General features: G+C 38.9%; 1 protein-coding gene across 1 annotated transcript in view; it reads left to right on the top strand.

The window, feature by feature from the left end:
* Nucleotides 1-26,736, top strand: part of LOC118274328 (adipokinetic hormone/corazonin-related peptide receptor variant I) — a 146,654-nt gene that overhangs the window by 87,802 nt on the left and 32,116 nt on the right. Inside the window, exons 4-6 of the mRNA XM_050707728.1 lie at nucleotides 14,277-14,481; nucleotides 16,274-16,427; nucleotides 26,318-26,505. Coding sequence (XP_050563685.1) covers nucleotides 14,277-14,481; nucleotides 16,274-16,427; nucleotides 26,318-26,505 — 547 coding nt within the window. The remainder of the gene's footprint in view (nucleotides 1-14,276; nucleotides 14,482-16,273; nucleotides 16,428-26,317; nucleotides 26,506-26,736) is intronic.

Here is a 26,736-nt window from a genome sequence, read left to right as displayed (position 1 = left end):
CTCCGGTTCGAAAAGCAGGAGTAGGAACGGGGTGGGTTTTAGTTAGTAAGAGTCTGACACTCTCTTTCGCCGCGCCCAAAGCGGCAGAAGCCATGGGATGATATTCTTCATTCAAAAAAGCTAGTCTTGAATAAATAAATACGTGCACCTACCACTGGTTTGTCTTTGCATCACCCAAAGGTTTGGCTGGTAGAAAATGCCTACGGCATTAAGCTCACCTTGTGTACTTTTATGTGCATGAAGATCTAAATAAATAAGTAAATATGAACTATTGAATCATATTATTGTCTGCGTTATTTCCAATATTAGAACATAAACCACATTGTAATAAAAGAGGATAGTAATCAATTACGTCAGCTCAATGCGTGCAGAATAAATAGCGTTCATTTACAAAATGGTGCACTATTGTTAAACCGCTCGCGGTCAACTATAAATAGTTGTCACGATCGACGATCGTGTCCCCGCCAACCGGTCAAATTACGGTTAGGAATAAACATACCTAGTATGAGTAGTATATTTTTATGTTAACGCAATCGAAATGTTACCTAGCTTTTTTTGAGGGGGGAAAATCATCCAATGACTTCTCTCGCTCTGGACGAGGCGAGAGGGAGTGTCAGACTGACTCTTACTGACTAAAAACCACCCCGTTCCTACTCCTGCCTTTCGAACCAGAGCCCCGGTAAACCCGTTAGGTAGTCCGCAGCTCCGGATCAGAATAAACATACCTAGTATGAGTATGTTTTTACGTTTACGCAAGTGAAATGTTACCGAGATTAGCGCTCTGATTTGTTGGTTAACTTGGAAACGCCAATCAGATCGCCGAACCACAGGTTAGGTTTCTTGTATGAAAATAAATTATTTCGACTTATCAATAAAACATTCATTTTTAATACTTTTATCACCATTTTTAGAAAATAAGTTTAGTATGCCTATTGTCATAAAATTTTGATGATGTCACAAGCCAGACATGTCATAAAAAATTAACCATTTTGCCGTTTCGATAAAAATATTGAATTTGCTCACTGTTAACATTGTATTATACTGTGACTATACATCAGAAACATGGTGTTGGTCTCGTAAAAAACTAGCTCTGGGCCTCCAAAACTACCACCATTTATACATACAACGATACACTCTAAACACCAATAAATCGCAACCATTTTTCATGACCTTGAAAAAACACCGACAACAGAGAACATTTATTGCCAACCGTTTTCTGATCCACACGAAAACCTTTTCTCCCTCTTCATATGATGAATGGATATCCATTCTGGAGTCTCTACGAAGCACGTAAAAGTTAGTTTTTCAAAACATTCATGATTTATCCGCCCATTGCCAAAAGCATTCATGATTTACGACTAGGTTCCCGTACACAAAACATTTTGTTATAAATGAAAAATTGTCTGACGGAAAATAATATTTTGGCCATTAATTTCCATAAATAGGTACTTATTTTTTCCTTAACAAAATGCATACATATTCAAAAGATGACAAAGAACGAAGATGTGTTTAAAAAAATGTTGCCCCAGACTAGGATTTCCTCCTGTGTCGTGGTCGCATTTACAAACATACAAGTTCACATACACATGACACGCAGACCCGAAACAACAAGTTGATCACACAAAAAGTTATTCCGTGGGGGAATCGAATTCGCTACGCGTTGCGCAGCAGCCAGTTGCCCAGCCACCGTGCCAAGAGACAAAGATCGAAGTGTTTTTAATGTGAAATGTGAATTTTAATTGCGATGGTTTATTCACTATCTACATATTTCAAGCCACTCTGATAACCTAGTATTTACAATCCTGGCTAACCAGGACAGCTAAGCCAGATGCGTTCCTGGAACAAGAACAAATTGTCTTGGATCCCGTCCTTTAATCAATTTAATTGTAAGAAAAGAAAACGCTTCCTTAACTAAGTTATTTATGCCAGACATAAATTTAATTTAAAAAAAGAAATGACGTTTTTATCGAGTCCCTTTTTTATCAGATTGGGCAGTCCTCACACCAATTTTGAATTATTCTTGCTTCAGCTGAATCTTACTGATTCGTACTGAAAGTACCACAGACCTATTAATTAAAGTAAAGCTAGTTTCTCCACCCAGACAGCCTTGGTTTAGATGTTCTGATAAATCGATATTATCTGATCAAATTAGTTAATCTGATTTCATAATTTATCGAGATCTGAGCTAAAATAGTAGTGAATGTATTTATTTCTTGAATAAAACAAAAACATCTATTTTGGTCTCACATTGACTGCGTCTTCTATATTTTGTATAGAATTTCTATTAAAATTTTGAAGCAAAAGTCTTTAGGTATAGACCTAAAGACTTTTGCTCCTAAATTAGTACATTCTAAGTAAAAAGACTAATCGATTTTGTACGAGAGTAAATAATTTTCATCATTAAAGAATCTATTTTGAGATCTATTGTTGTCTGTATTAGGTTTTAACTTTTCCGAAGTAATTAAGATTTGTTTAGGTAAGACGTAATGAGCTCGAAGACGTAGTCTAAAAAACCTATAAACAGATTAAACGAACCATGTATATCTTTAGACGTATTTTGTCTAAGAATTAAGATCAATAATTTTGAAGTGGGTGTCACTCTTTAGGGAACAGACAGCTAGCGGCCTTTTTGCTAACCAATTGTTTATTCACATGTGCGATGTAGGATTTGTATAGTCAATCGTCTATGAATTTTCCATATTTGTCATGTGTCGTTGAAATTTCGTCGCACTTCTGATCAGCTAATCACAAAGTCATAGAAGGAGTAAGGCCTCTCTCGTTTAGTGGTTTGTGTCTTACAAAACTAGATTTTATAAAATGTAATGAGGTATATGACAATCATGTCATGTAGCTTTTTTTGAGGGACGAAAATTATTCATTGACTTCTCCCACCTTGGTTGACGCATGAGAGAGTGTCAAACTCTTACTGACTAAAAACCGCGTTTCTATTCCTGCTTTTCGAACTGGAGCCTTGGTAACCCGCTAAGCAGTCCGCAGCTCCGGGTCTACATATCATATAGCTTACCTTTTTGATTACACATTTTATATGTACATATGTAAAAACCAAAAAAAAAAAGTGGCATTATTTTTCATTATTCTACCTGTTGAAAGGAAAATTCACTTATCATTCCCACCCTACTCACTCCTTCGGCGAAAACAGTCTGATTTTCCATGTAATTGTATTTCGCTTGTCGGGAGTTTTTCTGGTTCGAATCATTCAACCATCATGTGCCGCCTCGTTGGGTCCATGTTCGCTTGCGTGACGGCTAAGAATTTCATCTGTCTGGCTCTGCGTGCCTTGTAAATATTATTTTGATTAATCCAGTACTTTTCCCATATGGAAAAACTCACAGGTGGATTTATGTGCACATCTGGTTAGCAGAGCTTGGGATCTCCGTATATTGTAATTTCTTTTTTTTATATAAGAGGTGATTTAGTAACTCATAATTACCACTAATGGTTTTTAAAATATGAGAGGCATTAGTTTCAGGACTGGTTAAATTGTTTGTGATCTAAACGGTAGATAGTTAAAATCATAACTGCAGTTAATGTCTTTATTAACTACAGCTGTTAGGGATTACGATCTGTTGTTTAGTGCCTAGTTTTATTTAGCCTTTGTGAAAGAAATAAACTATATATTAGGCTCAATGTTTAGGTACTTAAATTTCAATTTACAATTTGGAAATTTGGTAACGGAGCTCAAAGTGCAAAGAGACACTCTTAAGAAAATTTCAAAGGCTTGAAAATGTCTGTCTATGTATTTATCAGACACAAAAATATACCTACTAAAGAAGTTAGTAGACAATATAATAATCTTGTCTAGTTCGCAAATCAGACGTACTTAGACAAATGAAATGATATCAAACTTCACTTTCACATACTTTGACATTATACCTCTAGTTTCAGCTAGAAGTTTAGTTTTGTCGAAGTATTGTACCTACTCGAGTGACTGTCTTGTCTACTTAGTTGTTGTATACTCTTTGGTGAGTATGATTGAAGGTGCCCTTTTTGACAATGAGAATGTCCTAAAGAGTAAATTGAATATTATTCGGACTTTAAAAATTGTTCAGTAGTAACTTTGAGTTTGAAATGCTGACGAAAATAAGCTCACCATCTGATAAACGCGAATTATTATTTCGATCATCGTGGCGAGTCTTAGTAGACTAGCTCACTACGCAGGAGATATTATAGTGCACAAGTGTTTGCATAAACATAGGTGCACTCTCTGTTCCCTCATTCGCTGAACCCGATGAGACGGCAGACCGACGCGATCGGAGAGAAGTCAGGCGCAGGACCAACGGCTTTACGTGTTTTTCTAGAGAAGCATGGTGCTAGTAATGGTCATTTTACTCAGAAAATGCCATTGCCGCGACATGGTGCACAGGAGCCGGTCACCCTGTCACCGCGTCGTGCGTGCAGTCAACTTAATAACTGGTAAAGTTGGTGTTTTTTTTTTTTTTTTACATTTAATGGGTCGACGTTTGACCGCTATCTCACCTGATGGTAAGTGATGATGCGGCCTATGGTGGAGCACGTCTGCCCATAAGCAACCTATTCACTCGGGCCTTGAAGACACCCAGGTTATACCCATCAGGAAACACAGACTCCGGCAAGGAGTTCCACTCCCTAGCAGTTCGCACAAGGAAGCTTGAAGCGAAGCGCTTCGTGCGAGTTGGTGGGATATCTACCATGAAGCGGTGACGCCTCGCCGATTGTCTTGTGGTTCGATGATGAAAAGGACTAGGGGGAATCAAGTTGTGCAATTCCCCCGCACACTCTCCGAAATGTATCCGGTAAAAAACGGAAAGGCTTGCGACCTTGCGCCTGTGTTCAAGGCTTTGAAGCCGGGCCTCCACAAGCGCATCATCGTTGATGAGCTTCTTGGCACGCCTTTCAATGTGTTCGAGCGCATCTAGCTGGCATTTAGCCGAGCCGTCCCAAAGGTGAGAACAGTACTCCATACATGACCGAACCTGCGCTTGGTACAGGCTCAGCAGTTGTTTCGGTGTGAAGTACCGTCTCACCTTCGAGAGGATACCCAACTTCCTACCAGCCAGATGCGCCTTCGACTCTATATAAGAGCCGAAGTTTAGCGTTGGCGATAGAGTTACGCCAAGAAGCTCTAGGTGATCCGATATTGGAACGGATACATTTCGGAAAGTAGGAGCCAGCGGAAATTGACTCCGTTTGGCAGAGAATAGACACGCCTGGGTTTTGGTAGCGTTGAACTTGACCAAGTTGGCGTCACCCCAATCGGAGACCGCCTTCAAGGACGAGTTCAACCGTTCGACCATGGATTCTCTTAGAGACCGGATCTGTGTTCCGCTAGTCCGCGCATCGTACACATACCTTTCAACAACTGTGCTGTCATCTGCATACCCAAAGATACCGGGCTTAAGCAGGTCGTTGATGTGCAGCAAAAAGAGCGTTGCTGAAAGTACTGACCCCTGAGGGACTCCGGCGTTGATACCAAATTGGTCAGACGAGCAGCCATCGATGACTACTCGAATTGACCGATCCCTCAGGAAGTCTGCAATCCATCTGCACAGATCAGCGGGAAGTCCATATGCAGGAAGCTTGCCGATAAGGCTGTCGTGCCAAACCCTGTCAAAGGCCTTCGATATATCGAGAGAGACCGCTATTGCCTCCCCGTGCTTCTCGATGGCCTCGCTCCAAATGTGGGTGGCATACGCAAGAAGGTCCCCAGTGGATCGGTTGCGGCGAAACCCATACTGCTGATCGCTGAGGAGGTCGTTACCTTCAAGGTATGCCAGGAGCCTGTTGTTGAGTACACGTTCCATACTCTTACAGAGTATGGACGTGACCGAGATTGGTCGGTAATTGTTAGGGTCGGCACGACTACCTTTTTTGGGCACAGGCTGCACGTTGGCCAGCTTCCATGCAACCGGCACTTGACCAGTCTCCAAGGAAAGTCGAAACAGGCGTGTCAGGGTTGGAGACAACTCAGGCGCACAGGTTTTTAAAACCACGGCCGGGATTCCGTCGGGGCCACTGGCCTTGTTCACGTCGAGATTACGCAACGTCTTATACACCTCCTTCTGTCGGATGCGAATTTTCGACATTTTCGTCTCGCATACGTTATTTAGAGAAGGAGGTATAGCGCCACCAGTATCAAGACGTGAAGATTCCGCAAATAGAGAAGCAAACAGGTTTGCCTTCTCTACCGCGGTGTGTGCCAGCGTCCCGTTAGGCCCCAGGAGAGGTGGGAGTGAAGGGCGGCAGAAGTTCGATTCAACCGCCTTGGCCAGGGACCAGAATGCTTTACTACCCGCTGGGTAAGAAGCCAGTTTGTTCCCTATTCGGCCAATGTGGTTGAACCGGGCCATCCGTAATGCCTTTTTGCATGACTTGGCAGCCCTGTTATAGGCTCTCTTCCTCTGAAGAGTGTCGTCAGCCTTACGACGCCTGGCATCCGCCCATGCCAAGTATGCCGCATGCTTTCGCGCTTCAGCACGTCTGCAGTCGGCATCGAACCATGGACGAGTCCCACCGAAAGATGTCGCGTCAGAGAATGGAATGTAGTATTCCATGCCCTGACGCAACACCCCTGTTATGGCATCCGCACAAGCTGACGGGTCTTCAGTAGAGAAGCAGACAGGCCGCCAAGGATAGGATGCAAAAAAGGATCGCATCCCATCCCAATCTGCTGACTTGTACCGCCACATCCGCCGAGATCCTCTGGGACAAGGATCCGGTGGGGAGTACGTGGATACGGATTTCACCAGACAGTGGTCAGAGCTACCCAAGGGTGAAGATACTGACACCGAGTAGCTGTCTGGATCAGTTGTCAGCAGAAGGTCTAGGCAGTTGGCAGTGTGCGAGTTGACATCGGGCACCCTTGTGGCCTCCTGGACCAGCTGGGTCAGGCCAAGCGTTAGCGCAAGCTTACGCATTTCCCTCCCAGCATGGTCAGTGCACTGGTATGGGAACAGCCACTCCTGGTGATGAGCGTTAAAGTCCCCCAGTAACACCAACTGGGCCGAAGGGTACCTCTGCCGAGCCGCATCCGCCGTCTCCACAAGGTGTTGAGCTAATCTGGTCGTCTCCAAATCTCCGCTGTGCGACCGGTAGACACAGGCATAGAGGATTTTCTCTATGCCTGTGTCCACCAGTATCCACAAGGTTGAAAAACTGGGGTCCTCAAAGTTTCGGAGACGCCGGTAACAGATGCCGTCTTGGACGTATAGGCATACGCCTGCACGGGGAACGAAGTTGTGCTCCAGAGAAAAGCCTGGGTAGTTCAGGTATGATACGTCCGACGGACATCTGATCTGGGTCTCCGAGAGAAACAAGAGCGTTGGGTTCTCTGTCTCCAGATGGTGATGGACCGCAATGAGATTTGAGTGCAAGCCTCGGATCGTGCACTTTGAGGGAGAGGAGTGCAGCCGCTGTTGAACCCTTTTCTTAGCTCTCGTTTTCATAGTCGTAAATAAGTTGCTGAGAGGATGGCAGTGAAATGTTCCTCCTCACAGGCGACCCCAGACGCGCACTGCAGTTAGCCACATCAATGGGAGGCCAGCCTGGAGACTGCGGGGACGCCCGAGCCCCCCCACGTAAATCCATCGGGCCCTCTCTTCCGGTCGCCAACCGGCACGATGGCGTATACGTGGGATTTTTCGCTAGATGGCGGGGCAGCCTTTCACGTGTGGCTAGCACGCTAATTGGGCCCCCAACTATCTGCGGTCGGCCAGCGGTGCACCGTGCCTCGGATCCCGCTACCCTCCGCGACTGGCCACCCGATGCAGCCACACCAGCGCGCGCCAGATCGGTCTACCCATAGTGGAACAAACATTTCGACCCATCCTCTCGTACGGCGTCACCGAGCATCGTGGCGGAACACGGCTAGGCCGCTTGGCGACACGGTTTTGCTCGGTGGGTGGTTATAATGCCGTCGGCCGAAACCTACCACCTGAGTGTCACCTGTTTAGCACCACCCAGAGGCCACGTGTAGGGGTTCAGTTTTTTAAGGGTGCTCTCCTACGGACGAGGGTGACTCAGCCTCCAAACATTAAAATGTACATTAAAATCTGTGATTCTGCCTACACCCCTCGCCTAACAGGTGTGATGTAAGTTAGTCTAACAGAAAATCTAACTGTCAAACTACATTTTAAAAAGATTGGGTAAAAGTATAGTGAACCTTCAAAGAACTTGTAGCGTAATAAACAAAGTAAAAAACAATGAAAAAATAAATAACTTGGCAAGTTTTTGACACCATTCAAATCTATAATTTAATGCTTAAGTGTTATAGTTCAATTTCGTGAGCCTTGAATCTGAAGTGTTGTTTACTTAACAATAAGCAAAAAAATATTGAGACCGTATTGTTTTGATGTTTCTTTACACTTCAACTTAATAGCATTTTATTTATTCAAACGATTTTCCAATTTGGTTCATATTTTTTTAATAAACGTTTCATTATAATGTTTTACATCTAGCCATACAAAAAAAACCTAAAGAAATATCTGTAAGTTAGGAGGTCTTTCTTGAGAAATTAACGAGTTATGGCTGGTATGATGTTCATCATGATGACTAGACACATTTCATATCTGACGTGAAATACGCCGAATATGTCATCGGTCGCTCTAACGTATCATCGTTCAAGTGTTTTTCTATACCTATACCAGTAATTTAAGATGCCACTCATGCATGAAGGTGCGGGTTCGACACCTACCAACGCAAAGTACCAATATGTTTTTATCCGAGTTATATGTAATTTCTAGGATTATCTAGACACTACACACAAACATCGTATGGAAATCTGAGCTTATAATTTCTAATTCAAATTGACAACCCATATTGAGCAAGCGAAGTGAATAATGCTGAAACGTTCTCCATGTGAGAAGAGGCTTTTGGTCAGCAGTGGCCACTTATAGGCTGTTAATGTAATGTAAGGAAGTCTATCATGAGAAATTAATATCTTATGGCTGATAAGACGTTCATGATGATGACTTAAGTAACTGCTGAACAGCAAATAAACATACTATATTCCCTCTATTTTTGTTTCACAAACATCTATAGCTCGACCTACTCCCATCCGTTCTTTGTTTATTAGATTCTCAACTTTATATCAAGATTATAAAGTTAAATATTCAATAATAAATTAATCAAAATGTAGGTTAGACTATCAAGATAATAACGATCGATCGAATGCCATTTAAACTCTAATCTCGCCCACATTCAATTCAACTACTAGTGCTTTAGCTCAAAGAAATATAGTCTTTATGTCACCAACAGAAAGATCTTAGTTAGGATAAAATAATTTCCGAGTCATTCCCAAGGAATTATGGGTCTTTTCCGCCCCTTTAACAACGGGGGGTTTCCAAGAAAATTTTATAAATGGCATTAAGATGAGAGGGATTGTCTTCTTCACACTTTTATGTAGACAATAAAATGGCGACATTTTTGTCTAGTACGTATTTCTTAGAGGTATGTACGTTGTACACAGTTTATTTATTTATTTAGTAAACGTTTCCAACAAAGAACACACTTATAACTAGAGGTCGGAATTAAGTACAGTTATTCCTATATAGGTATAGGAATAACTGTGTGAGCACTGATTTCATACAACGAAAGAATAAAATGTGCATGCCTCAAATCCCGAGATTATTTTTAAAGAGCAGAAAAAATCCCGTGATTTATTAAGTAAAAAGTGATTTACTTTTACTCTATTCAAGCTACTGCACGCACGAATTTGCCAAACTTACATCAATGACATCGGATGTCCAAAGTTGCAAAATACCAATACGCGCGATGTTGCCACATTTGTAATTACTAGTTATGTCTGTCTCTGACATTCTTATTGTTATTTAGTTCTATTGCTGGCCACACGGGATAGTCTATTAGAAATCCCGGTAAAGTCCACATTAATATCAACATTTCGATGCAAGTACAACACACAAATAACATACAATAAATTAAAAGCTATGTGCTTCTTCAATTATAGGAGGCCACATAATGCAAAAAAGAACTTAAAAAAATATACATAAATCTTAAATCATAACAATTAAAAGTTCAGAACAAAATTGTAACTGTATTCCGCACAATTTAAGAGGTCACCTCTGACGTTTGTCAGTCTTCGTCAGTCTACTATATAACGCTATAACTTGATCTTTTCTTCAGTTCTGTAATAAGATTTTAGTTAATGTCACTTTAGTATTTGATGTGTGGGCTCGCTGTCATTGCAGCGATAAGTCCCCTCTTTGAGGAGTGGCTTGAGAGACGCCACGGCGTCCTCACCTACCGCCTGACGCAGGTGCTTACCGGACATGGAAGTTTCGGTAGGTTCCTGTTTCTGATTGGGCGGGAGGAAACGCCCGGGTGTCATCACTGCGAAGACCGTCCTGAGGACACAGTGGAACATACGGTGGCGCTGTGCCCTGCATGGGCTGAGCACCGCCGTGTCCTCAGGGATGTAGTCGGCGACGGCGACCTCTCGCGTCCGGCATTGGTACAAGCCATGGTGCGGAGCGAGGGGGACTGGGATGCCGTCTCCTCCTTCTGCGAAGCAATCATGCTAGCTAAGGAGGAGGCGGGGCGCGTCAGGGAACGAACCTCCTCACGCCCCAGCCGTCGCGAGAGACACTCCGGGCGTCGGGGATCGCGCGACGATCTCCGGCCACCGTAAGTGCGGGCCTGCGGACGGCGAGCAAGGGTAGTTCGCCGCCCGACCAGAACCAGACCCGTGCGTGCGGCGCGTCGCGTTCCGCGCGCGCCTCAAAGAGCCATCAGACCACCACAGATGGGGCCCAGTAGGGCTGATGTCTAATCCGGAGCTGCGGACAACCTAGCGGGTTTACCGGGGCTCCGGCTCGAAAGGCAGGAGAAGGAACGGGGTGGTTTTTAGTCAGTAAGAGTCTGACACTCCCTCTCGCCTCGCCCAAGGCGAGAAAAGTCATTGGATGATTTTCCCCCCTCAAAAAAAATAAAAAATAAAAAGTATTTCATGTGGCGTCACACTAAGAATTCTCCTGTATTATACCGGATTTATGCGGTATTGGAATATCGTCAAGACTATGACTGTAGACACATTTATATGTATATTTAAAACAAAAAGAACTAGCAGGTAACACACACCCGTGTAGCCACACATCGAGCCATACAAAACCAGTTTATCAAAACCTCGCTTTGTTTTATATTTACGTAAATTCGACAGTCAATTTATACTCGTTTTATATATAAATGCGTAACTACATAATACTAGTGGTCGCCTAGTGGTCGAAATTCAACCATATACGATTTAATTTACAATACCACTTAACATACGTTCAAGGATAATTTTTATTTAACTCAAACTCAAACAAACTCTTTTATAAAACTCTTTTCATATGAGACGTGAGAATATCATCGCAATGTCTATAGATTTTGACGTTTTGTCAAATACGATCAGATACTATGCATGTGTGTGTAATGTTTTATTTATTGATTTAATGTACTTTATAAGCATTATTTTTGAAAAATATTAGCGTCCTGCACTTCTCCTACACATAAACTATAAGTGTACCAAATTTTATGCTCCTACGTCCGCGCAATTTTCGTAAAAAGCGGTCCAAAGTTTTTGCATCACGTATTAATATATAGATACATAATCATTAAAACCTCGACACGATAATTAAAATACGTACGAATTTTCAGCCAGTAACGTGTAATGTTTGTTCACCCAGAAAAATGGTCACAAAAAACATCCAGCACAATAGCTGCAAATAAATCTAGACTTTATTTTCTAGTGAGACAATTTCATTTAGCTTATATGTGACCTTTCATATGCGTATTTATCCATTGGTTGTACATTCCATTCATTCGTAGATATCACATGTATTAATATAGTCTATGTAATACAGTTTTATTTACCTTGTTTTATTAATATACCTACATGTATGTATATAGCTTTGATGAAGTCATAAATTATTGCAGAATGTTATTGGAAATATTTCCATGTCTAGGATTTTGTATATCCTCAATACTACTGGTACTATGTCATTTTATATGAAGATTTTACATAGATTACTTTTGATTTTATTGTAACTTTGGTGAGACATACTAAATTAATACGAAATTATTATGATCGCCTTACTCACGTAACTGTTTGACGAGGAACTCGACTAGTTTCAAGCCATGCTAGACACTCATATTCATGAGCAGCATTCTGTGACACATGACGCGGCGACTGTCGCGCTACTGCTGGTGTAAACCTAGTAACAATTAATTTAGTATGCTGAACATAATATACAGTATGGAGAAAACTCATACGACTTAAATGAAACTACAAATAGTACTCGTCCACAGAAGCATAAATCAACTAAATATTTGTCAATGAAAACTGAAATCTTGAAATTTTTTCATTCTCTCAGCTTCATGTTCTTTGAAGACAGAAGAGTTTTAATCTTGTAGGTTATCTAGAATGCACCGCAGGCATGGCATTGCATTGTTGTAGGTTGTAAAGTTGAAAAGATTGTTCAAATTAGCTCAAAGAAAAAAAATGCACGTTTTGGTTTAAACTACTGGGCTTATCTCGCTCATTTTTCATATTTTGTCAGCCATAATATTTATATTTTTTTAACAATTTACCTAGAATTTTTACCTTTAAACGCAATATAACTAATAAAATATACACCGTAAGATATCTTCCTATCCTTAAAGAAAATCAGTAGCTAACGTTTTTGTACGAGGAAAAACTCCAAATAGGGACAGGGATACGAAATTAAAGACAACATATTTGTTTATACAGTATGTCCTAAATTCCGGACACCTTTAATTTCCAGGATAATGGCTCATTTATACAGAAGTGTCGACGTGTATGGGACTTCATAATTTTAAATTAACCGGCCATGTTTATTAAGGGCCGTCAGACATACACAATAATCCATACTAATATTATGAAAGGGGAAATGTATGTCTGTTTGTCCGTCTCTCACGGCAAAATGGAGCTACGAAGTGACATGATTTTTTTAAGTGGAGATCGTTAAAAGCACGGTTAAAAGAATTACAAGTGACAGAGGATGGCAATAGACATAATTTTTGTCTCTTTCTAACTTTCCACTTGTCTAAAATGAGGGTTGGAAGATTGTATGGAGCATTCCGCAATTTTAAAAGTAGAAAACTAAAAATCGATATGCAGACTATTTGTCACCAATAAATTAATATGTGTAAATCTGCACTTAACCCCTAAGAGGGGGTGATATTTTATAAATACTCTGTTTCAAGTTCTTTTCGTGTTCTAAATCAAGAAAGAGAAACCGTGTTACCCCAAATTTAAAGCGAGCGAAGCCACGGACATAAGCTCGTATTCTATATTCTCTGTTAAATATATCCCTCACTGGATTAATTAAAATTTTTGGCCCCAAACCCCTGTTTGGTATTTTTTCAGCTCAAATATTAGGATTACGAAGGCAATTTTTATCTTTGGACTCTGTTTGTGTACGATAGCTGTGTAAACAAAATTTGTATATAATGTGGATTTTTACAAGAAAATATTTACAAGTCTAGCTATTAAGGTCTTGTCAGTATCAGATGTACAAATATTACTGGTTTCATATTTACTCAAGATTATAGAGAATTTTACGTGAATATTTGTAGGTAGATGTTTGACGATGTTTAACTAGGACTTTGTTTGATATTCGGTGATATTCCGTGTAAATTACAATACTAATTATTATTGGACTTTATTTGTTATTCGGCATGTAGATCACAATAATACTCGTATTATAAATGTAAACTTTGTTTGTTTAGATCTTTGGATATTTGTCCGTTAATCACGCTGAAAGTACTGCGCGGATTTTGACGAAATTTGCTATACAGACACTTTATAACCTGTCTTGAGTGTTTTTATCCCACGGGAATGCGGGTGATGCTGCTGGCAGAAACTAGTAACACCTAAAACACGGAGACACCTTGCATTGACTAGTTAATTACGATATATTTATGATTGACTTACTTATTTGGTAATTCACTTATTCATGATTAGCAAGTCCGGGTGGCACGTGACTCTCGAACATAACCCACTCCTTCGGAGAATCTTAAAGAACAACAAGACAAAGTGTTTAATACTAAAGTTTATAAGTCCCAAGACTGCTTCATTGACCTTTTGACATAAAACATAGACCTTAATACTAAAGCACGAAAGAGCAAATTTAATTAATGCACTATAAGCAGAAACTTAAACAAAAACAATGATTACGTAAGCTTAATACACTCAACTTCATCTTGCAACTTATTTAAGTATTATCTTCAAGCGAACTTTAACCTTATATATCTTGTTTCAGAGTCTAGTCTTCCGTGTGATGAGTCATCCGAAGGTGCCAGATTTTCAGCAGTGTGTGTCCTTTGAGGCGTTTGCGAATCAACAGCAAGAGCTGGCGTATAATGTGTTTTGTCTCGGAGCGGTGTATTTTCTACCCCTGACTATCATCTCAGTGTGCTACGCCTGCATATTTTATGAAATATCAAAAAATTCTAAGGAAAATTCTGGTGAGTGGATTTGGGTTTTGTTGCTAAATTGAACTGTTTCGTATTTTGATAAACATAAAGATATTTTTTATTTGCGTTTTTAACATGAGTTACATATGCAATGGTATGGAGATAGGTACATGAGCTACATGTTATGCCGTCTAGGCGTACAAATATTTGATTTATAGAGTTAACAAATTCTGGCTTTTTAAACTTTTTAACCAAATAACATTTCATTATTTTTATTAAATTAGAATGTTCATAGTGATCGCCGTGGTCAACTGATACGAAACTTGTCTCATTGAGACTCGTGGTTGAAAATTCTATCAAGAATTACTTTAACAAATCGATGTGAAATCATTCTTGTAAAAGAACTAAGCTAAATATACTCAAGTTGTTTATAACTCAATTAAAATAATTGTTTAAGTAATTAATTTTGTTTATCTATAGCAAGAACATACTATTGATTTTTATTAGTTAAACTAATAGGATCGCATAATAATAGGATCGTATTATTATAATAATTTGAGAATTATTAACATTCCAACACCCACGTGAGTTGTTTACTTCATATTAATGCTCGGGGGCACATGAATATATTACATGACAGTAAATTAATAGTCTTTATCAAGTTATTTTGTAAGACGTTAAAATTAATAACTTCTACGTGTTTTCTTGTCCTATTATTTTCATATCAATGAAGATGTTCTATTAATGAAACTATTTTGAAACAAATTAATATGTAGATGTTATTATGAGATTAATCTCAAGGTCATTACTGGAAAACAAGATACAAAATTTTCTGCAAGAATTTGTCTAGTAAATATACAACAAATATTCAGCCTCTGCTAACAACTTTGGTTGCGTCATCGGGATAAAAAGTAACCTTAAATTCAATTCCACACTATACACACACACAAAGTCACGCCTTTTATCCCCGAAGGGGTAGGCAGAGATGTATATTACGGCACGTAACGCACTGTATAAATTAAACCCACTTTTCACTATTTGTGTTATAAGTCCCATGTAACAACGGAGTGACAATTTTCGAAAAACTGAAAAAATCCTGTAATACTTTGCCAGATCTGGGAATCGAACCCGAGACGACAGTTCCACTTGCGACCACTAACTAATGAGGCAATATTTCCTATAGATTGCCATAAAATTTTCACACTTGCCAAATGAGTTGGCCTAATCACTGTTAAATATGTGGTCGCTTACACCCACGGAAAGAGTAGGAGTGGTGCCAAATGTATTGTTATCTACAGTCACTACACCACTAATTCAAATATTACAAAGTACACATTTTGTATAGTACATAATTAACTTTGTCGTGGTGGAAGTTTAAGACGCCCACTCCTCATGCATATATGAGGGTGCGGTTTCTCATGCATGAGAATTTGCAAAGTTCCAAAGTGACATTTTCCGAGTTTTATGCACTTTGTAAGATTATTCGGTGAAGAAAAACATCGTGAGGAAATCTGGGCTTATAATTGCTAAATATAAGTTTAAAATTGCCAACCCGCATTGAGCAAGCGTGGTGATAAATGCTCAAACCTTCTCCGTGTGAGAAGAGGTTTTTGGTCAGCAGTGGACACTTATATGATACTAGCTACTTCCGCGCGGTTTCACCCGCTCTGCTTGGCTCCTATTGGTCATAGCGTGATGTTTTATAGCCACACACAAAAAATATATTCAATTCGGACCAGTAGTTCCGGAGATTAGCGCGTTCAAACAAACAAACATACTCTTCAGCTTTATTAGTATAGATAGATAGTATGGATACATAATTAACTTGTTGAACTATTTCCAGAAAAATACCACCAATCAGATCACAGTAGAGTGATGCTAAGGCGATCGGATCAGAGGCCGCTGGCACGTGCGCGAAGAAGAACACTCCGTATGACTGTTACAATAGTAACTGTTTTCGCTTGCTGCTGGCTGCCTTACGCTACCATGACTTTATGGTAAGTACCCAAAAGATATACTTCTACATGCCTAGAGACTTCTGTCATCATCAGTCTGAATACATTTACTACTAAAGGCTTTTTTTTTCAAACTCAAATTTATTTTGCATTCATGTGCAAGTACATAGTTTCCTGCAAAAGAGAGGTCAAGCTTCACAGACGACTTGGGAAACGCAAATAATGTCATCATGAGATTTAAAAGAACACCCGAGTTCACTTTTAACATTACACACTGAAATCTTTAATATTAAGAGTCCCAGACAAAATTAATACTATAAGTTTTTTACTTTTGGGTAAAAGTAAAAATACTTCTTTAACTTTCTTAATTTCTAGTGAAATTAGTTTTTAAACTGACATGGTCACTAACACTATCTTTTTAATTAAACATGGCAAATATCCCGTCTCAATGTCTAATGAAGAAAACCAACGAAAACCAAATGTTTCTTGATAGACAATAACTAATTTGTGGTAGTCACGCTTCACCTAACATCTCCTACTCAGAAGCTCATTGCTTAGTTATCGCACTTGGCCAACGACGCTACCTTAATTGAAACGAAACCACAATTACTAGCAATTTTAGCATTAAATACATTTCTTCATTAATCTTAACAAAAAAACATCATGTATACAGAGTGTAACAAAATACCCATATACATCAAGAAGCACTGAAGAATACAGGTTGAATAGAACCTCTACACAAAGTTTCAGCTCAAAATACGTTTAAAAAAATTGGTACCAAATACTTGGTGTCGCATTGTTCTTGATTTTAAATCATAGAAACGTATCACAACACTACAGGGGTCACTCGCTAATATTACGAAACATTTCTTCTGTAAATCTGATCGCCTAGTACCAGTACCTACCTAGTTTTGATGTTCGGTTTTTGGAATTTTATGTATTGGAAAAAATTATAATTTCTTTCCATTAAAACATGAGTTTAAAAAACCCTTCCCGTATCGTTTGTTATGTTATCTAGAAACCGTGCACTTGATATGTATACCCCCTTTTTGTTACACCGTGTATACGTACTAAGTTCACCTCATGCTCTGCCAAAAACATTACGTAATACACATTTTGTCAAACCTTCCAAGGGCGGCCCTTGATTGGCGCTATACAGGAATGTTACACAATTTCCCAACTCAATGTTTTCCAATAATGGATGACGTTTGGTGACGCAATAAATTGTGATAAAGTGAACCAAATTGTAGGGTCTCCGGCACATATTGATTAGTCCTTGGTGTTATGTTTTGATTTATATTATTGGTAGTCGTATCTTGTTGCTTATGTATCAAGGAAATATGATGTAATGATGATGTTGAAGTGATTGAAAATAATAGCTGTGGAGAATGGAATGTTTTAGACTCGAGCAGGTGTCATATAGTCATTATTAAAAACATTGTGTAGCGGTTGTGGTTTTATTGCGTACTAGTTACTTCCGCGCGGTTTCACCCGCTCTGCTTGGCTGCTATTGGTCATAGCGTGATGTTTTATAGCCTATAGCCTTCCTCGATAGAAGAATTATTCAATCGGACCAGTAGTTCCGGAGATTAGCGCGTTCAAACAAACAAACACTTCAGCTTTATAATATTAGTATAGATACTGGCAGGCTAGGCGTTGTTACACTTATTGGCAGGTTACGGATATGAGAAATTAGGAATGTGACGGTTTCAATGACGAAGCTGCGCAGCTGAGAAAATTTTGGCTTCGTTGTAAAAAGCACATGCTATTTTTTTTTAATTTTGAGGCGTAGCAGAGCTCGCCTGGTCAGCCAAAGTCAAATGACACGTCAATGACGGTACATCTAAAATGACAAGGATAGAAACAAGGTGTTCTTTTTCTAAATTCAAATATGCTCCGACTTTTTAGACCAATGCAAAATAAAAACAAATGACACAAGCCCGAAGAGACAAAGATAGAAATATATCGTGTTCTTTTTCTAAACCCAGATTAGGTTGTGTAATCTTTATCTGATCGTCCTATATCAAATATCTTGATTAAAAGAAAATTCCTATTTCGGTCCGCGACGGAAAGGCTTTGGTGGAATTATTTATAGTTTGTCAAAGTAAACACAATTTCCGGAATTGTCGATTTCTATTGAAATTTATTTCGATTTACTTCTGAAGTAGTTGCTCAAACATTAATGGATGCCTATTATATGAGTACCATAATATTATTATGTTTCTTTATTTAGAATACATGGCCTATTTACGAGCATTTAATTTGCCTCGCTGGATGACTGTCGAGAATAAATTTTGAGTTCGATTCCCTGATTGGGAATAGAGATTTTTGAATCGAGCTTAAATTTTTTTTGACAATTTAATGAAAGAAAGAAAAGGTATTTATTTAACAGTAGACAGACATAATCCGGATCAGCGGACTACACCAGAGCTGCGGACTACCTAGTAGGATTACCGAGGCTCCAGCTTGAAGAGCAGGAGTAGGAACGGGGTGGTTTTTAGCCAGTAAAAGTCTGACACTCCCACCTGCCTCGCCTAAGGCGGAAAAAGTCATTGGATGATTTTCCCCCCTCAAAAAAAAAAAAAAAAAAGGCAGACATAATAAAAATGAATGAACTGATTGTCCCACACCAACTTCTAAGAAATATGAAATCTACTTTCGTGGGACTTATGGTATAACTGCTGTTATAGACATAGCTACTGGATATAGAATTTCAAAATTCTGTTTCTATTGACCAATGGTGAGTAGGCTACCTTAGTCCTAACATTCCGAGAATAGACGTATGATTTGATATTTTATGTTTATTTCACGTATTCCAAGAAAAACTTTTTCGTTAATAATAACATAAGAGCCATGTACTTGAAGAAGGCACTTTTACTATTCTCGTTAAAATCATATATTTTCATTGACCTTTTTTTTTAAAGTCTAGCCAATTTATTTTTGTATGTTTATTTTTTAGAAGTACCATTTTGTTTCACTGAAATTTGAGTGGGTTTATACATACATTATTTGATGGAGAAAAATTTGCTGATTCCGAATATGCGTATAACTTAAAATCACTAAAATATGTTTTGTTCAGTCATCATTTGTTATCATTTGTTATCTATATACATACTTAACACATTGAACGCCGTGGTGGTCACCGGTGACCGACGTTAGCGGAGGATTTGCCTTCAACAGTTTTCTATTGGCAGTCAAAGACTTAATATTAACAACTACCGAGGTACTTTAGAAAAAAGTTTTTTTTTTCGTTTTAAAAATAAATTGTGGTTAAGATAATTTCTTTACTATTTCATAATGATGTAAGTAGAACATCGTACTTAACCGACGTCAAAAGTAAATGTCACATGTATGTGCTTTTCAGACAACTTCATTAGGGTTCAAATTATACAAAAATAATTCACTTAGTACTTATTCTAAAAAAAACTCGCGAAAACAACTGAACAAATGAAATATAACAAAACTTGATTTTTCAACGTTCAAAATCTCAGTAAACAGGTTTCAGAGAACGAGCTCTTGTAAAAATATTGTTAAGTTTGTAACAACTTGATTACCTAGGTTAGACTGTTGTTTTAGGACCTAACGTTATCAAGACACAAATGTTTGTAGTTAGTGTTATTTCGAAAAATTTAGAAAACAACATGGGTCTGTAGTAGTAAAGAGAAAAGTGACGTTTCAAGGTTTTTTTTTTTTAAGGGGGATAATCAGCCGATGCTTTCTCCCGCCTTAGGCGAGGCGTAAAGGAGTGTCAGACTATAATTTTATTATAACTTTCGTGAGACATACTAAATTAATTATTATGTTATCGGCTTACTCACGTATTTGTTTTACGAGGAACTCGACTAGTTTCAAGCCCTGCTAGAGGCTCATATTCATGAGCAGCATTCCGCGACACATAACGCGGCGATTGTCGCGTTGCTCTGGGAGTGTCAGACTCTTACTGACTAAAAACCACCCCGTTCCTACTACTGCCCTTCGAGCCGGAGCCCCAGTAAACCTGCTAGGTAGTCCGCAGCTCCGAACGTTTCAAATGTTAAGAGATAAATACGAAAAGTGTACTGCTGTATTGATGTGCGCCTCTTCCCAAACGGGTAGCCGTTCGGGAAATAAAACTTTAAAAGTCGTGACTTCATGATGAAAAGTCAACTTTACTTATAGATCATTAAAATACCTACGTTTGATTGAAAATTTTACAATAGGAAAACCATTTATAAAAGTAAATATTTTACTAGTGTCTAAGATTAAGATCGAATCTTTTAACACTTGTTTTACGAGGCCGTGATAAATTTAACTGCATACAAGAATACCAATACTTGCATATTGCAGAAATCAGAAGCAAAAAGCACGTATTCATTTAATTTTATGTCAACGCAGTACAAAAAGCTACATAATGAATAAAATTCCGTACCAAAGTTTTGCTTTTAAAAATATTTTTGTGGAATAAAAAGGATACATGTTGATTTAATTTTGAACCCTGATTGCTGCGAGTTTTAATAAAGTTGTGAATACTACAGCAACAAAATAATATAACTATAAATCTTAATGGTCGTTGCCTCCCTGGTCAAGTGGTCGCAAGTGTGACTGCCGACAAGGAGTCTCGGGTTCGATTTCCGGGTCGGGCAAAGTATTAATGGGCTTTTTGTTCGGAGTCTGGAATTGTGTCCAGTATAATGGTAATAGGCTCACCCCCTATTACATTAGACTTATAACACTTTTGGGTTCCGTAGCCAAATGGCAAAAAACGGAACCCCTATAGATTCGTCATGTCTGCCTGTCCGTTCGTTCGTCCGTCCGTCCGTCCGTATGTCACAGCACAGCCATTTATTTCCGAAACTGTTGGGCCTACATAGTTGAAACTTTGTAAGATGGTGTATTTCGGTAACCGCTATTAGAATTTTTAATAAAAATTAATAAATTCAAAAATTAAAGGGGAGCACTCCATACATGGAAGTGGGTGTCTATACTATACTCCGTAGTGGGTGTCTATGGATAGGTCTTTAAAAAGACTTTAAGGTTCGTAAAACTACTTTTCGTCAAAATCAATTGTTTGAAAGTCGCTTCCAAAGTGGAAAAATGTGTGTCCCACCTCTAACTTTTAAAATAAGAGAGTGAGAACGCTAAAAAAATATATGCTGTAGATTTCAATGGATCTAACAACGAAAATTGGTTTGAACGAGATATCATTATTAGTTTTTAAGAAATAAAACATTTTCAAAAACCGCAAATATAACTTTGTCGTTCATACAAACACTATGTAAAACCAAGTTATTTTACAACTTTTATATTATGTCATTTACTTGCTGTTACGGAACCCTTCATGAGCTAGTCCGACTCGCACTTGGCCGGTTTTTTTTACGTGTCGTAATGAGCACTTCTGCCTACCCTTTCGGGGATAAAGGCGAGACGTTGCTTATATAAATCTTAATGGTCACAAAATTGTAAACCGAGCCGGTCATTGAGCCGGAGCCCCGGTAAACTCGCTAGTCCGCAGCTCCGATCACTCAGAGGCTAGACGCAATTTTGAGACAGGTCAAAATTCTGTAATCTAGTATTTAAATTCAGTATTCGAGTTTCAGTATTTTTTACAGGTTACAAAAGTTTGCCTTAGGGGCCTAAAGACTTAGTTTCCCAGAATCTTCTTTACAATTTGTGTACTTGACGTAGTCTTTTATGAATTGTCAAGATTATTATTTGTGTTTCATCTTTGAAATATTTCAATAGAATATTTTGTTAGTATTTTACTATAGTGAGTTCGTTAACCTGTCAACGTCTCCGATTTTGTATTATTTTGACTTATATTTACTTAAAACATTTCTAAAGTCTCATTCCACCCATTCTTATCAAGTTTGTCTTGACAAGACAATTAAAATTTTTGATTAAATCTTTCGTTTTTGCTTGTTTACGGTTTGTCTAAGTAGTCTGTAAACAGATCATGTTTTATTTTTTACTTCGAAAATAAACTTTAAATATTTTTCTTTTCATTGTCTCTGCTTACCATGGGAAACTGGCGTGAGGTTATATGTGTATATATGTAATAAAAATATGCCAATAATATGGTCAAATGTGAACGTAATAATATTATTATAGGTCTTATATTATCCTTGTCATATCTCATGTATCATGTAATAAAATTCAAGAATTATATAAAATCGTCATATTCAAAATTGAACTTAAACTTATAAAATTGTGCAAGGTGATAAAACAAAACATCTGTGTTATATATATGTTTAAGCTATGTAAAATAAAATAGGAGAAGTTATAAAAATAAATAAAATAGAAACGGGAACCTTTGTTTACGATGCTATTATTTATACGAGCTTGCAAACTCACGACTGTCGTGTATTTTGGGTGAAATGGATTTTATTCTTTGACATCGTCGTCAGTGCCGTGCAATAAATTTTCAGGAGTATATAGCCAGGTGATATATTCCTTGTCTGTCTATTAGGTAGAGAGGTAACAAAAACTGACTGCACTGAAAGTCTTATTGGATTCTTTCGATTCTTATTTACACGTGCAGAAAAATCATGAAATCGTATCTAGTATGGCGATCAATTTGTCCTCAACTAAAATGCAACTCTTAAAATCACTGGCGAAAAGTGGGTATTACTCATAAAGTGTAGCTAGTCCCTGGGTGTTTTCACGCAGGGTACAGCTCGAGTATACGGATGTATCGATAGTTAGGAAGCCATCCATCCATAGCACGTATCTGTCCATATAAAAAGATTGCTTAGCTAGGTCCAGCCACCAATGCTAAGCTATGAATATGAATGGTGGAAGCCAAAAACATCCACAGCAACGTAGCATAGCACATCTCTGGTAAAAAAGCACCCTTAATCGTCAAAGTATGGTGATACCAATTTTTGTTTCAAAATAAACTAAATCATGGTTCTTAATTCAAATTAGTCTCTTGGACATAATATATTCCACTCGCTTTACCTACAAATATTGTTTTAAAATTCTAAGTTAACTATCCAGCCACACATATTTTTAGCCGACCGTACTAAGATACATTAAATTAATACCGGTAAACTATGGCAACTTTACCGGGCCCTTGGCAACTTTACCATACTATAGGTATTCGGTATAAACTCATTTATCTAAAAATCTACCCACTAGAATTCTGTTTTGTAATAGAAGTATTTTTTAGACATTAAAAGGAAATATTTACTATATTTTGCGTAGACGTAAGACTGCTATTATGCCAGTAATGGCCGTCACAATGTATGCGTGAAAATGAGCTAAAAGTTAGTTGTTCCTAAATTGTGCTTACAGAGCCTTAACTATTTGTCACAGGTGAGTGAAATTTTGATCTTGTATGTATATTATAGTTGGGATTACTGTTGTAATGTCAGCAATTGCTTTTTCTTTAATTTATTGATAAATAATCGCTTCGGTAATGTTGACACAGGTTAGGTAAAGTTGCCACGGCCTGCTTTGTGGCAACTTTACCTACAGTTAGGGTTGGCAATAAATGTTTTTTTCTTGTTTGTGTGTATGTAACCATTTTCGAATACCTAAATTTCACAGCATAATAGTGAATATCCTGGATGATAAGATATAATGTATTTAATAATACCTTTTGTTTTACAGCCAAAATGGCTCCCATGAAACAAAACCGCAGAAAACTCGGAGCTAGACACTATAAAAATTATACGGAAGTGATGTTATAATTAGCTATGGAGATAGTGAAGTCATAAAATTAAAAAGTCAAGGATTAAACAGTAGTATTGTAGCCTTTTTTACAATTTTAAACATAAATACTTAAAATTTTAGAACTTAATTTAGTTTAAAAGGGAATAATATTTATGTTAGAAATTTGTGCGTTTTTTTACTTTAGGTTTAAGGTTTATTAATTTTTTTTTTAAATATACATGTCATAAAAATGTTCCTCCTTTTTTGACAACCCCGAGCGTAACAAATTATTTGTATGTAAATTACGATGAAACCCGTGGCAACTTTCCCTAATGTCTGTGTAGCCGTTATCTTTATAGATTTCCTCATATTGTTTGCATTATAATACGAAGAGGTCCTAGATGAAGCCCTCTGTACCTCTACAACTCTTTAATATGCAATACACGATGAATACGGCGCGTAGGTAAAGTTGCCAAAAATTTGGTATCTTTACCCATGTTGTTTTTTCTTTACTACGGCTAAAATAAGTGTTTGTATTTAATGACGATTACGGTAAAGTGAGCCAGATAGACTACAATTCTAAATATATAGTTTTGGTTTCTATGCGTCTTATGGTTCAGAGGGTCATGGCCATTCGAGTGATCCGCGGATATCGCACGATCTCCGGAGAAGCGGCCAACCTCCTTGCCGGACTCCCGCCGTGGGATTTGGAGGCGAAGGTGCTCGCGCGCGTCTTTAGTTTGCGCGCCGACGCGCGTCGCCGGGGCGAAACTCCACTGCCGCGCCAGATTAATGCGTGGCGGGATGAGCTCCGGCGCGATCTCATGGCGGAATGGCAGCAGCGACTGTCGCAACCAAGGGCTGGGCTCGCTGTCATTGCAGCGGTAAGTCCCCTCTTTGAGGAGTGGCTAGAGAGGCGCCACGGCGTCCTCACCTACCGCCTGACGCAGGTGCTTACCGGACATGGAAGCTTCGGTAGGTTCCTGTTTCTGATTGGGCGGGAGGAAACGCCCGGGTGTCATCACTGCGAAGACCGCCCGGAGGACACGGTGGAACATACGCTTGCGGTCTGCCCTGCGTGGGCTGAGCACCGCCGTGTCCTCAGGGATGTGGTCGGCGACGGCGCCCTCTCGCGTCCGGCACTGATACAAGCCATGGTGCGGAGCGAGGGGGACTGGGATGCCGTCTCCTCCTTCTGCGAAGCAGTCATGCTAGCTAAGGAGGAGGCGGGGCGCGTGAGGGAACGAACTTCCTCACGCCCCAGCCGTCGCGAGAGACACTCCGGGCGTCGGGGATCGCGCGACGATCTCCGGCCACCGTAAGTGCGGGTCTGCGGACGGTGAGCAAGGGTAGCTCGCCGCCCGACCAGAACCAGACCCGTGCGTGCGGCGCGTCGCGTTCTGCGCGCGCCTCAAAGAGCCATCAGACCACCACAGATGGGGCCCAGTAGGGCTGATGCCTAATCCGGAGCTGCGGACTACCTAGCGGGTTTACCGGGGCTCCGGCTCGACGGGCAGGAATAGGAACGGGGTGGTTTTTAGTCAGTAAGAGTCTGACACTCCGTCTCGCCTCGCCCAAGGTGGGAGAAGTCATTGGATGATTTTCCACCCTAAAAAAAAAAAAAAAAAAAAAAAAATGCGTCTTATGGTTAAAAATATAATTCGTGTTTTGTTCTAAAATATGGTAAAGTTGCCATGTTTTACGGTACGGTTCCTTTACCAGGCTCCTTATAAATCATTCATTTGTTTTCAAAATGTTCTTAAATATTTTTGTGCTTTTCATAAACTGAGGTCCAGTGGCTTATATTATCATATTTTAGTTTCTTTATAAACCTTCGTTTTCCGCCTTTTCCAATGTGGAATTTAGATTATATCGGGTAGAGCGCGATTCTGTAAGAACGTTGGTATTAAAAGTAGCTCAAGTTTAATATTTGAAGTTCCACCTTTGGAATACTTTGGAAATTCAAATCGATTCTATACTTTTGGAGCTTATTCAATACAAAAATAGAAATCATTTTTTTACTTAAAATAACGTTGTCCTACTCTATGATTTTCTCCTGTGTCGTGGGTGCGTTTATAAACATACAATTTGACATACACACAACACCCAAATGCGATGTAACAATTTGTCAATCACAAAAAGAATTGCTCCGTACGGGAATTGAACTCGCTAGTCAGCTCAGCTACCGCGTTAACCATGCAATCGAAGATATTTCTACCTAATACATTATTTAAAAAAACGACAAAATTTATTATTAGGTTAACATGCAACAATAATAAAAATCGTCTTATTTTCACCAGGTACATGCTAGATCGCAAATCAGCGGTCCACGTGTCAGCAAGAGTTCAGGACCTGTTCTTCATCATGGCAGTCTCCAACTCCTGTATGGATCCTCTGGTCTACGGCTCCTATATCATAGACCCGAGGACCTTCAAGAGGACTATTAGGAAGATCTTCTGCATCCATGTCAGCCCTTCAGAAATACCAGGTTAGTATATTACCTAATGGAATTTTTGTTAAACTTTTCTATTAATGTTTGATTTATATCGCATTTGTAAGTGTATGAGGTTAAATTTTCCTATCAAGCTTTATTCAATACTATTAATACCTTTATGAAAATGTAGTGTATGCTCACAAAAACATTAATTTATTCAAAAAGTATTGTGATATACATAATATAAACACTAGAAGTAAAAACAAATATATTGTTCCCACTACT

The sequence above is a fragment of the Spodoptera frugiperda genome, chromosome 3 (assembly GCF_023101765.2).
Source record: "Spodoptera frugiperda isolate SF20-4 chromosome 3, AGI-APGP_CSIRO_Sfru_2.0, whole genome shotgun sequence".
NCBI lineage: Eukaryota > Metazoa > Arthropoda > Insecta > Lepidoptera > Noctuidae > Spodoptera > Spodoptera frugiperda.
The sequence above is the reverse complement of the archived record's forward strand: the minus strand, read 5'-3'. Positions and strand labels throughout refer to the sequence as shown.